The sequence below is a fragment of the Equus przewalskii genome, chromosome 22 (assembly GCF_037783145.1).
Source record: "Equus przewalskii isolate Varuska chromosome 22, EquPr2, whole genome shotgun sequence".
Taxonomy (NCBI): domain Eukaryota; kingdom Metazoa; phylum Chordata; class Mammalia; order Perissodactyla; family Equidae; genus Equus; species Equus przewalskii.
In genome coordinates, this window is record NC_091852.1 from 48,664,433 (window position 1) to 48,677,124 (window position 12,692).

At 55.7% G+C, this 12,692-nt stretch overlaps 1 protein-coding gene across 1 annotated transcript; it reads right to left on the reverse strand.

Annotated features, from left to right (window-relative positions):
* Positions 1-4,192: 4,192 nt before the first annotated feature.
* MYORG (myogenesis regulating glycosidase) lies at positions 4,193-11,642 on the reverse strand. Its single transcript, XM_070590291.1, has 2 exons — positions 11,419-11,642; positions 4,193-7,979 (listed from the first exon to the last, which is right to left on the reverse strand). Exon 2 carries the CDS (start codon positions 7,904-7,906, stop codon positions 5,762-5,764), a length of 2,145 nt encoding a protein of 714 aa, XP_070446392.1. The 5' UTR covers positions 7,907-7,979; positions 11,419-11,642; the 3' UTR covers positions 4,193-5,761.
* Between the last annotated feature and the right edge of the window lie 1,050 nt (positions 11,643-12,692).

Genomic DNA, 12,692 nt, shown 5'->3' on the forward strand with positions numbered 1-12,692 from the left:
CAGATGAGGGTGGGAGAAAGTGGAGCCCAGATTGGGATGTGGCAAGTGAGCAGGCATTGTCATCATCACCACTTTGCTTCTGGCCAGCTGGGCTTGTTCAAGAGCTATGAGGCTGAGACCGCAATATCCCTTTCAATCTGAGGCCCTCCAAGCTCCAGAGCGTCTCCTCCTGGAAGCTCTCCCTAATAACCACCCATCCTATAAACACTGTACTGTTTCCCCACCTACACCTGAAGAGACTCCTCTTGGAGCTCCACCTGTTTCCCCCACCACCACCTCCACCACCCCAGGATGAAGTAGCATCTAATGCACTTCTTCCCACCAGGGCAATGTGAAGTGTCCCCCTCCTAGGAACATTTAGTAGAAGCTCTGGAAAACCCAAATGCCCTCTTGAACTCCAAAAGCAATACCTTAGACCCCGACAGTAAGCACTTGGTTGCTAAATCGAAGACCCAAAGAAAGGAAATTATAATGGTAGTTTTAATGGTAGAATTTCAATTGAAATACTTGTGCAGATGTGGGACCCCAAGGGAGGTCCCAGGTTTGGGGAACAGAGGCTGACAACCATTTGTCCAGCCTGTAGCCCAACCTGTCCCTTCTTTTCTAGAGGAGAGTCTTGCCAGCTTGCTGCTGCCCCCTTGAGGCTGTGTTGTAGGTGCCTAGTGACACCTGCTCTCTGCCTTCCACCCAACGCCCCCGCCTTGACCTCCCTTTGCTTTCCTTCCTCTCCAACCCACCTCCTGCTCCAGGCTGTGTAATAGGAAGTTCTCAGCTGGACTCCCTGAGGAGGGGAAAGGGGGTCGGGAGGGACAAACAGCACAAGGATCCAGAGTATAGACGCACAACCTCTTCCTGATCTTCAGACTGGGACCTCCCAGGGATAAGGCCTCCTCCTTTGGGTTTTTTCCCATTCCTTCCCAACCCCACCTTAGCCAGACTCAGGGCTTGCCGCATAAGGCCAAGAGTTCTCCCCTCTCCTAATGGGTGAAGGAGGTCAAAGGTATAAATTTCCAGTTATAAAATAAGTAAGTCCTGGGGACATAATGTACAGCATAGTGATTATAGTTAATAATACTGTGTTACATATTTTAAAGTAGCTAGGAGAGTGGATCTTGAATGTTCTCATTACAAGAAGAGAAAATTTTTTGTAACTATGTATGGTGAAGGATGGTAACTGGATTTATTGTGGTGATCATTTTATAATATATACAAATATTGAATCATTATATTGTATACCTGAAGCTAATATCATGTGTCAATTATATCTCAGTTTAAAAAAAGAGAGAAAGTCAGCTGCTGTTTTCCCCTATATTCCATTAAAATAGCAAAGTACATTGAAAAAAAATTCTCCCCTTCCATCAAGCTGTTGCAAAGATCCTTGGGCATACTGAAGTAAATGGCTAGCCTTAAGATAAAAACTAGGTTGTTCCTTGGGAGCTGGAGTGCGTGCCAGAGAGGGGAGGGTGTCAGCAGAAGTCCCACTGAGGTGGACAATGGCAGGAAAGGAAATCACCCAGTTACCGCTTGGGTTTTCTTCCAGGCTGAGTCAGGGTGGGCCTCCCTCACGCGGATGGGCTGTGCAACTGTTCCCAGAACAGAAAGTAGTATTTCTTCAAATGCTTTTCAAAATACACTCATAAGTATGTGTGTGTGGGCAAAAGAAAGAGGTTCAGGAAGGATTCAGATCTTAGAGGCCTTGAACACCAGAGCTTGAATTTTTTTCCTAAATGACACGATTGAATTTCAGAAAGCTTTCCTCGGCTGCTCTGTGGATTGGATTAAAGGATCCAAGAGTGGGAAGAGTTAGGAGGCCACTGCGGTGATCCAGGCTGGAATTGATCGGGTCCGACGTGGAGCAGTGGCCAGGGGATGGAGAGGTTAACATTGGCCTTGGATTTGAGCAGGGGAGAGGGGACCAGTAAGCTCTGTGAGGGGAACCAGCAGAAGAGAATGCTCTGGAGCTAATCAGGGTGAGAGACACTTTACCCAAATCTGAGGGAACAAGGGCAAAGACTCTTCCAGAAAATTCACACCTTGGGCTTAGAGAGAGGGCTTGACCAGGGTTCAGCTGATTTGTATGGTACAGGAAGGGAAACTGAGGCAGACTCTCAGGGCACACAGGGTCACAGAATGGGGGCATTAGGCTCAGTCCTAGATTTCCTGCAGTGGCTGCTCAGTGCCTCCTTATTACCTCTGGAGAAAGGAGTTCCCCATTCCTCCATATCAACCACCCCCACCTGCCCAGGGGTATAGACCAATGAGGAATTATGGCCATGACAAGGCTGCTGGAAGCTCCATGGAGGAAGGGCAGCCCCCCCAGGCAGACGTGTAGAGAGATAAATTTGGAATGCACAAGAGTTGCTGGCGGGGGTGGGGGGTTGGACAAGGTTGGAAGGGGCCAGAGCCCCTGGCATCCTGGGAAATAGGGTTGAGGTAGCTTCCAACCTGGTTCCGGCCCCTCCTCCATCTCTCAGACCCAGCTCTTTTTCGTGGCTCCTCTCATTCCAGCCCCTACTCCAACTTCTCACACTTCTGTTTTTGGTGTCAGTGGGGGAAGAGGAAATACTTCTTGGCTTAGAGTCAGGCCCATTGGGTGGCAGCTTCAGAGGCGCACATTTCAGCTGGCTCCCCATGCTTGGAGGTATACAGGCCAGGACTGGGCCATGCTGTTGAACGGTGGGTGAATTCTGGGTGGGAGATTCTAGGCGTCTGGATGCAGAGCACTAGGTTCCAGTCCAGTCTTCTAATCTTCCGTGTGACTTCAAGACAATGCCCTCCTCCCTCAGTGCTTCAATTTGTTCATCTGTGCTTTTGTGATTAACAAGGTCAGTGGTAGTAGAGGCCAGACTAGAAACCAGATCACAAGCCAAGGGCCAGTTTGTTGGAATTTGGCCAGACAAGGGCATTCTTTCCTTTGGCCCTGCCCCAGCACACAGTGAGTGCTCAGTGGGCGTGGTGTGCCCCGTCCCCCAACTAGGCTGAAGACACTGCTGCCTGCCCTCGGTGCCCTTCCACAGGGTACCCCTCCTCCTCCATGTCAGATTACTTAGGCCTTTTAGGTTACTTTATGCCTCTGCATGCCATCTCACACAGCACACACTGCTTGGTCTCGGGCTGTCCAGGAAAACTTTCTGCAACTATGGAATGTTCTATAATCTCCACTGTCCAATATGTTAGCCACTGGTCACACATGGCTTTAGAACACTTGAAATGTGGCTAGTGTGCCTGAAGAACTGGATTTTAAATTTTGCTCAATTTTAATTAATTTTAAAATTAAATTTAAGAAGCCCCATGTGGCTAGTGGTTACCATATTGGACAGCACAGGTTCTAGGCAGAACTTTTCTTTCTTCCTTGTTTAGAATAAGAATTGACAAGTTACCATTTATTGAGTACTCTGCCAATTTTTGCATAAGTGCTTTACCGACACTTCTCACTAATCCTAGATATTCCATTTTAAAGATGAAGAAACCAAGGTTCGAGGGGTTTGGTAAACTGGCTTCAGATTGCACAGAAAGCTGGAGGGCCATTCAAGTGTGAATTGTGCTCTCCAGCCATTTAGGGAACATTCCAGGGCCCAGGACAGTCACTCCACAGCACATGACTGGGCACCAGAGCTGGGGGAGACTCCTCATCGAGCCTCACGACTGGTAGATGCTCTTGACGAAAAGGAGAGGGAAGCTACTTCCATTTACTTCCCATCTCCTGGGGACCCAGGAGTCCTGGCTCTTGATAGCCCACCTTCAGATATGTTTTCTCTTGCCTTTCTCCTGGGCCACAGTCACCTTTGGGTCACAAACTCAGAGTTCAACTGGATACGATGTGCAGAGGTTTGGGAAGAGGGTGTCATAGGCAGGCCCAGAGGAAGCCAGTTGAGCTGGGAGCTGGGGCCGGAAAAAAATCCTTGTCTTTTTATTTATTTCTTTTTTTGCTGAGGAAGTTTCACCCTGAGCTACCATCTGTTGCCAATCTTCCTCTTTTTGCTTGAGGAAGATTGGCCCTGAGCTAACGTCTGTGCCAATCTTCCTCTATTTTGTATGTGGGTTGTGGCCACAGCACGGCCGCGGACGAATGGTACAGGTCCACGCCTGGGAACTGAACCCTGGCCGCCAAAGTGCAGCATGCTGAACTTAACCACTAGGCCATGGGGCCGGCCCCCCTTGTCCTTTTTAAGCAAGAAAATAAGATCTAGTATTATAAGAGTTACCTTTTATTGAGCACCTACTTGTGCCAGGCACTTTACATACGTCTGTGCTTATAATTCCCACAACAACCTGGGAGGTAGCATTATTATCACCATTTTACATACGAGGAAACTGAGGCTCTGTGAGGTTAAGCAGCTTGTTAGGGTCACACAGCTTGTAGATGAGTGGTAGAATCAGCACTCGAGATGGGCATCTCTGAGTGCCTCCAAACCTTCATTAGGCCTCTTCACACTGAGAAAATAGCGGGGGGTGGAGGAGTGGGCAAAGGGATGCATTCTCTAAGGGGTGAGGGACTGGCTCTGCTGTCCAACCTGTCCAGGGAAGCTGAACCCCATCCTGTCTCCCAACTCCCCACTCTGGCAAGCCACGCCTTCCCCAGACGCAGCTACAAAGTCAGGAAAAACTCACTCTGGCTGAGGTTGCAGTTCTCAGAAACGGGAAATGGCTGAAATGAATGCCCTTGCCCTGTATGTGTATCTGCAGGTGTCGATGTGCATGTGTGGCTCGTGCGCTGAAGCATGTCACTCTTGGAATAAAACCGTCGATCCCTTTTAGGCCACACCCCTGCCCACATGTGCAGGGAGTAGGCAGCTGAGGAATCTTGAAAGGACCGATTATTTCCTACCAGAGTCCCAGGGACATCACCTGGGAGGGGGCCAACTCAACAATCAAAACCTCAATTTTTTCCCTGGCCCCTCCCTCCAGGCTTACCCAGCCTCAGGGATACTGTGTTCATTCCAGAGATCCAGGGACACACGATGTCTCTCTCTCTTTGTCTCATACACAGACACACACACGCTGGTTCTTGAGTTAAGGCACCAAGTCTGGCCTGCATGGCCTTGCAAGTGCTTGCCCATCAGGCCGTGGCCTGGCTCAGGGCTGAGCCCCTGCCTACACAGGTGGGTTAGTGCAGGGTTAGGAGTCTCTTCACACACCAGGGACAACAATGATGGCTCCATGCTGAGCCCAGTCCTCCTGTCCTCCCACAGGGGACCTCCTGCCTCCTTGTCAGTTGGCCAAGCACCTCCCTCCCTTCTCCCCAGCTCAGGGAGGACCAGGTCAGCCACAGTCCAGGCCAGTGCTGGCAACTCCGGGCCTGGCTTCCAACACCAAGAACATGCCCTGTCTAAGTGGGGTGAGGGCTATTTTAGGACATTAAGGAGGATCAAGTCCCCACCTCAGAAGGACAAAGATGGCCATGGAGGTCACCATGGAGGGCATTTTTTCTTCATGCTTTTAAAACCCAACTGTGTGTAGCAGGAAGACAGCCGACCTTCCCTGAGCTCTCACCCCCACCCCAGGGGAGAGTTTTCCCAGACTGGAGTGAGTGTGGAGGGAAAGGGGCTGTTAGGCTTGTGCATTGTTGTGGGCGGTTGCTTCAGCGCCCCCACCGCTGGCCCTATAGGATCTGGCTCGGGCACATTTACCTTAGCACCCACTTACTGGATGGTACAGAGGTGGGGATTCCTGGGGATACACGGTGTGGATGTGATGGAGGGTTAAAGGCCCGCATAAAGACTGGGGTTAGGGCTGTGGGGTTCCCGGGTTCTGGGCTGGGTCAGGATGCCCAGATAAAGTAGGCGACCTCGTCGAGGTCGACGGGGTAATCAGTGAGCAGCACGGGCGTCTTGTCAAAAAGCTCGCCTTTATAGCTGCGCCACTTGCCCGCCGGCAAGTAGACATCCCGCTCTTGCTTGCCGGGCTCCAGCACCGGCGCCACCAGCAGCGTGTCCCCGATAAGGAACTGCGAGTCGATGCGGTGCGCCGTCTCGTCCCCGGGCGCGATCCACCAGAGGGGGCGCACGATGGGGTCGCCCGTGTCGGTGACCTCACCCGCCAGCTCAAGCAACAGCGGCGCCACGAGCGAGGCCCTCAGCGCAGCGAACTTGTGCGCGATGGCCACCACTTCGGCGTCGTATTGCCAGGGTGGGACCGAGAACTGCATGGCGGGCATGAAGGCGGCCACCTCCAGCCAGCGCACGTAGAGCTCGCGCTCGGGCACACCGCCGCCACCCGCTGTGCGCTCAAGCACCGCGTTGCCACCCACCATATCCGGCAGGATGAACGGGTAGCCCAGCATGCTGACGGTGAGCACGGCGGGGATAAGCGAGCGCAGTCCCAGATCGTAGCCCCACACCGAGTCGCGGTCCACCAGGCGGAAGAAGCACGAGATGTTCTGGGACTGGTAGCCCACGCGGACCTCGGCCAGCGAGAAGAAGGGCAGCGCCATCTCGGTGTAGCGCCGGCTCCAGACGCTGGGGTCCGGCAGCGGCCTGTAGGTGCTGAAGTCCCGCGGCAGATAGCTGACCTCGCCGGCGTCGAACTTGAAAGAGGCCACGGCATAGCGCGAGCGCAGCCGCCGCAGGTGCCCCTGGAACCAGTCGCGGGCCTCGGGGCGCGTGAAGTCGAGCACGGCGCCGATGCCATTCCACCAGCGCACGAGCGCGGGCAGCCGGCCGGTGGGCTCGCGCACGAACAGCTCGCGCTCTACGCCCTCGCCGAAGCACGACGAGTTGTAGTTGACGAACGGATGCACCCAGAGCGTGACGCGAAAGCCGGCGTCGCGCAGGCGGCGGAACATGTCGCTGGCGTTGGGGAACTTGGCCTCGTCGAAGTCGAAGTCGCCGTAGGCAGGTGTGTACATGTCGTCGATTGCCAGGTGGCTGCTGTTGAAGCGGTGCTGGCGGATCTGCTGGGCCAAACGCAGCACCTTGTCCTGGTTCACGGCGCGCCCGTACAGCACCCACGTGGACCAGATGGGGTCCCGGAAGGCCTCGGGGGCCGGCACCCTCGACGGCTTGTTGAAATAGCGCCGCACCATGTACTTGTGGATGGAGGTGACGTCTGAGCCGACGCACACGCGGTAGCTGAGCTCCGGCGCCGCGGCGTGGCCGGCGGGCGGCTTGTAAGGCGTGTCGTGGTAGCGCGCCTGCAGCCGCAGCGAGCGCTCGGTGCTGTTCCAGCCCAAATGGAAGGGCACTGAGTCGTTGACCTTGATGGCAGCCGCACGCGACGACAGCCAATAGCGCTCGAGGATGCCTCCGAACGCGGCATTGGAGGAAAAGACGTCACTGGTGACGAAGGGCTGCGGCTCCTGCTGGCCGTCCAGGCGGATGGGCCAGTGCTGCGTCCTCATCTCGGCGCCCCCGTACCAGTGTGCCGCCGCGTCTCCCAGGAACATGGCGTGCTCCACAGCGCGCCCCGGCACCGCCTCCTCCCAGCGCACGCGGTAGCACATGACCGTGTCCTTGGGCCGCACTGTCTGGATGAAGAAGTGCAGAGGGCGCCCGTCGGCCGTGCGCGAGCAGCCGAGCAGGGCGCCGTCGCGGCTGCAGGAGTCGAGGTCCAGCGCGCCCGAGCGGAAGGCCAGGCGGAAGACCTGCTCGCCCTTCTGGTTGCGGATGGAGAAGCCGCCGCGGTTGAGGTCCAGCAGCTCGGTTCGCAGGCGTTCCGCCTTGCGTAGAGAAGCGCTGTAGTAGCACCAGGCCACCACCGCGGCCAACACCAGCAGCAGCCCCAGCACCGCGGAGCCCAGCAGCGGCTTCAGCTCTTTGGACGGCTTGGGCTTGGAAGGCGAGAAATTGTCAGGCACGAAGGTGTACATGGCTGCGGCAGCGACGGCCTCGGGACTTTTACGGCCTGTGTGGCTCCCAGGGCGGCGGCGGGGATAGGCCTGGCTCTTCTCGTCAGGCTTCTGGGGCATCAGCCCCCAGTTAAGGAAGGCGTGGGCAGTGGGGCCACCCGACAAAGCCCATCTGAACCTGGCCTGCCTAAGTCTAGAAGGGGAAGAGAGAGGTGGAACTGAGCTTTCTCATTCCATAGTATTTCCATTTGCTGCAGCAAAAAAAAGAAGAGGTGTATACTTTGGGAAGGTGTATACCAGGACGTAAGAGCTGGGACGTAAGGTCTTGACTCTGACCAGGACAATCTGTCTGTGTCTTACCCTTCCTTTCTCATGGGCCCCAGTGCTTGCCAAAATTAGTCAGGACTCTGAATGGGGAGGGGCAGATGGTATGCATCCTCATTCTCCTGGTGGAGGGACAAACCAGACAGGGCTGGGAGCTGTCCATGATCACAGACTAAGTCAGGCCTCCCTGGATCACACAGGGACGCAGAGCAGGCTGAAGAGAAGGGGAGGCATCTGGAGAGAGCCTGGTTTCCCAAAGATGTGGCCATAGTGGGGGAGGGGGCATAAGCCAGCCAGCTCCTTGAGACCTTTAACAGGGCAGTAGGCTGGCTTGCCTGTCCCCGGAGGGGGAGAGGAGAGAGGAGAGGGGAACAGCTCAGGTAAGGAATGTAATCTTGAATCAGAAGCCCAGTTAAACCTGGAGATTAGAGAAGATACACAAAGCCAGACTCAGTCCTATAGCCTGGTTTGGAGGCAGGCAGGGTCGGGTTGGACGTAAGGGCTGGGGTCAGGAGCCTAGCATGGGGGCTATGGTGGCTTCTCAGATCCCCCCCTTTGCCCTCAAACTCCACCCTGTTCTCAGCTACCGATCTCCAGGTCCATCTCCCTGCCCACCTTCCTGCTCTGCTCCCTGCAGCACATCTGTGGGCCAGCCACCTCCTGGCTTTCCTCAACCACTTGCCCACTGTCCTGCTGCTCCTGCTCTCGCTTGGGCACTGCCATTTCTCTGAATTACTGCAACACTTCCCATAGGCCTCCCTACTCCCAACTTCTTTCCCCTCAATGCCTTCTGCTCACAGCAGCCATAGTGATCTCTCTAAAGTACTTAACAGACTACCAGAGGGCAGCTCATGACCTCCATAAGGAAGTGCAGAAGTGTCAGCTTTGCAATTGAAGCCCAAAACATGGTGTGGTCTTTGTTTTTGTTTTGTTTTCTTTTGGTGAGGAAGATTCACCCTGAGCTAACATCTGTTGCCAATCTTCCTCTTTTTGCTTGAGGAAGATTAGCCCTGAGCTAACATCTGTGCCAGTCTTCCTCTATTTTGTATGTGGGTCACAGCCGTAGCATCGCCACTGATGAGTGGTGTAGGTCTGCGCCCAGGAACTGAACCTGGGCTGCCAAAGCAGAGTGCACTGAACTTAACCACTAGGCCACGGGGCCGGCCCCAGCATGATGTGATCTTATCTGCCTTTCTGATTCCATTTCCAGCCAAGCCTATCCTGTGACTACCAGCTCATTCCTTCTTCAACCTAAATCCTTCAGGCCACCTGCTTTAGGAGATTTCATCCACCCCTCTTGGGCCAGCGTCTCTCCCTCACCTACCAGCTCTCCAGGGATGAGAACCCCCTCCCCCACTACACACATACACTCTCACACACTGTAGGGTAAACATCCAGATATGACTGCAGGGAAACATAGACCTGGGGGGAGGTGTGTGTGTGTGTCCCAATCTGCTGCTCGAGGCCACTGATCCTTCCTCTCTCAGCCCTCAGGGCAGGGTCCAGTAAGGAAATAGCACGAGCCAGGTGCACACACACAGACATACTCACTGCCAGCCAGCTGGCTGCCCACCTGCTCCAGCTGAGGGGAAGGAGACAGGGAGACTGGCAAACAGTAATTAGCCTCCTCCCAGATGCCAGCGTCTAGTCTCTAAGTCCCCAGTGACTTCCTAGGAGATGCCAGAACTGCTCAGGGTTCCCCTCCCCTACCTTTCCCACGAAGAGACTATCAAGAATGCCAGACACAGATTGGAATTTTGATCCCAGGTGTCAGTATACAGCTCCCCACAATGCCCTCCCACCGCCACCAGGGAGGTGCTATCTCAGTGCCTCATTCTCTGTGCTCCCTCTCCCCGACTCCCTAAGCTGGTCAGTTCCAGCTGGTCTGGAACAGCCTCTTATTCCCCTCCCAGCCCACCCAACTTAGCTTTCAGAACTCCCCCACCCCACAGTGGACTCCCCTTCCTGTAGGTACAGGTTAGAAAAGTCCTCCTGGAAAATGCAGGCAGTGGCCTTTAGCTGATGCTCTCAAGCGAGGCAGAACCCAAAAAGGCCTCAGGTGGCCTAGGCCAGACCTGCTGTACATTAATAGTCATCATTCGACACAACCAAGGCCCCAGTCTGGGCACTAAGGGAATAGGGGAAAGGCTTCATATCGGAATCAGACAGAGGCCCCTCATCCTCAAAACTTACATACTAAGTCAGCCCATCTCATGACCCCTGGAGGCTTGGAGAGGCTACCAAGGTGACCTCAAAAACCCTTTCCAACACTTAGATTCTGAGAATCTTAATTTTCTAGGATTCCGAGGTTCTTTGATGAAGGACAGGAGCCCTGGGCACCCACTGCATGAGGCATTGGGCTGCTCTCTCCAAAGCCACCACAGCATCCAACCCTAACAATGATGCCGAATGGAGGCATAGCCACGCTCATTTTCCAGCTGGGGAAACAGTGGCCCAAACAGAAAAAGGAACTTGTTTGAAGTCACCCAGTAGCAAGGTTGTCTGAATCCAAAATCCCAGCTTAACTCTCCACAGCATAAGTTTTAGGAGATGGGAGATAATGGTCTGACCGCCCGTCTGGACCCAGCAGAGGAAAGGAGCTTTGTGGCCAAGAGGGTGGGACAGGCTTCCATCAGGTGGGTGTGGGGTGTGGGCATGGTGAGGCCTGTCTTCCCAAGGGCTGCGTGCTCCAGGAAGCCTTCTTGGGGGTGGGAAAGGGGCAATTTTAATGGCATCTGGTACTAGGGCTGTGGGAGAGGAACTGTGGTTCCGGTGTTAACGGTGGCGCTAGAGACCCCTGTAATCTGCCGCCTCCGCCGTCTGGCCAACCGCAGGCTAATGACGGCAGGTGGGGTCTGCCCTAGCCAAGCCTCTCCCCACTTGACGCTCACGCTCAGTCTTGGCTGCCAGCCCCTAGCCGGGTCTGACGGGGAGGGCCCGGCCCGGCCCAACTGAGGGGAAGCTATTCTAAGCTGAGTCGTTTGTCGAACACAATTCCCGGGGGGTGGGGGTGGAAATGTCAAAGGCAACTCGATCCGGCCCATCTCCCTGCCCTGCCCAGCGCCGGGATCCGGCGGAATCTAGTGACTGCGCCGACAGCCTAGAATACTCCACATCCACCCAGCGCTACAGCTACAATGTCCGAAGGGACAGGCTGAGGTCAAGGGGCCGGTCGCACGCTGGGACCCGCGGCCAGAGGAGGGGCCCAGGTGTCCAGGCTCGCGCCACCTACTCATTGGTAGGAGCAAAAGTTCAAGAAGTGTGCTCCCTCAGCAACCCCCCCAAGTCCTCCCGCTGGGCTCACTCACGGCAGTGACCCCAGAAGTGGGGTGAAGGGAGGCTCCCGCAGATCCCCTCCACGCTAGCGGGAGCTGAGCGGCCACGGCGCGGCGCGGGCGCTGCCTGCCTGGGGACAGCTGAGGCCTCCTCGGGCCCCGCCCTCTGGCTGCTCGGCCACGCCCCGGTAGGTCCGTCTAGCCTCGGGCCTCGGAGTCCAGCCCCGCCTCGGGCGCCCGACCCCTCCTCCCACATTGTCACGCGGACTTGAGGCCCCGCCTCTTGGCCCCCACCGTCCTCCTACTGCTGGGTGCCCGACTCGGGGCATCTCAGGCCGGCCGCGAGCCGGGTGCATCCCGGCTCCGCCCCCCACCTGCAGGCCCGCCCCCGCTGGGCAGTAGCTTACCACCTGCGGGCGGGGCTCTGGCCCAGGCCTGCCGGGAAGTGTAGTTCTGGAGGAAGGAGCCTCGTGGGGCTTCTTGCACCTCTCGGCTAAATTCGGGATGTGTCTGAGGAGGAGAGAGACGCAGGGTAAAGGGACAGGGCTGGCCCTTGGCATTCCTTCCGCTCCAGACTTGAGGAGGTGGAGGCCGTCTCGGTACAACGCTGTCACTAGCTCTCCACATGGAAAAAGTTTTCCCATAAGAAAAATGTAGCGGAATTCCGGGAGGATCTCAGCGGCTCAGGGCAGGGCAGATCCAATCAAGGACCCCATGGGGGAGCCTAGTTCCAACAGCCGGGAAGCCCAAGCTGAGAAGACCAGCTTCCGCTCAGTATTTTGCAACCCCCGCCCACCCTCGTAGTGACAGCCGTTAGAAATGCCTGTGCTGTGAGGAGGTGGGTGTGCCCCGCCATACCCCTGCCCCAGGAGGAAGTGGGGTGCGAAAATACTGAAGATCCCAGAGATTCCACAACACCCCACCCCTTGCTCCCCGAGGGACGGAGAAGCAGGGCTTTGTTTTTTAATTTGACGTTTCTTGGTGATGAAACTCTCCAAAATGATGTTTTGGACCCTTGGACTTGGGTGGGGAGGGCAGCAGGGGTGTCTGGACATAGGCTTTTTGGGAGCTGTGATGGAGACTCTGGGAGCAGAGCCCAGGAGTTTTGGGTATAGGGACGGGGCTCTGACTGCAGAATGGAGGATTCTGGGTCTACTGAGATGCTGGGGAGAGGAGAGCATCTAGGGTTGGGGGATATGGGGGAAATGTCAGCTGGAGGGCCCTTTTGGGGTGGGAGGTAGACAGGCCCTCCTTGATGGCTAGGTGGACTCGTTAGTTTGGGCTCTGGGGTGGAGAGGAAGAGGACA

What these genes read in the sequence shown, in the direction of transcription:
- MYORG (XM_070590291.1), bottom strand. Translation starts at nt 7,906, where the DNA reads ATGCCCCAGAAGCCTGACGAGAAGAGCCAGGCCTATCCCCGCCGCCGC.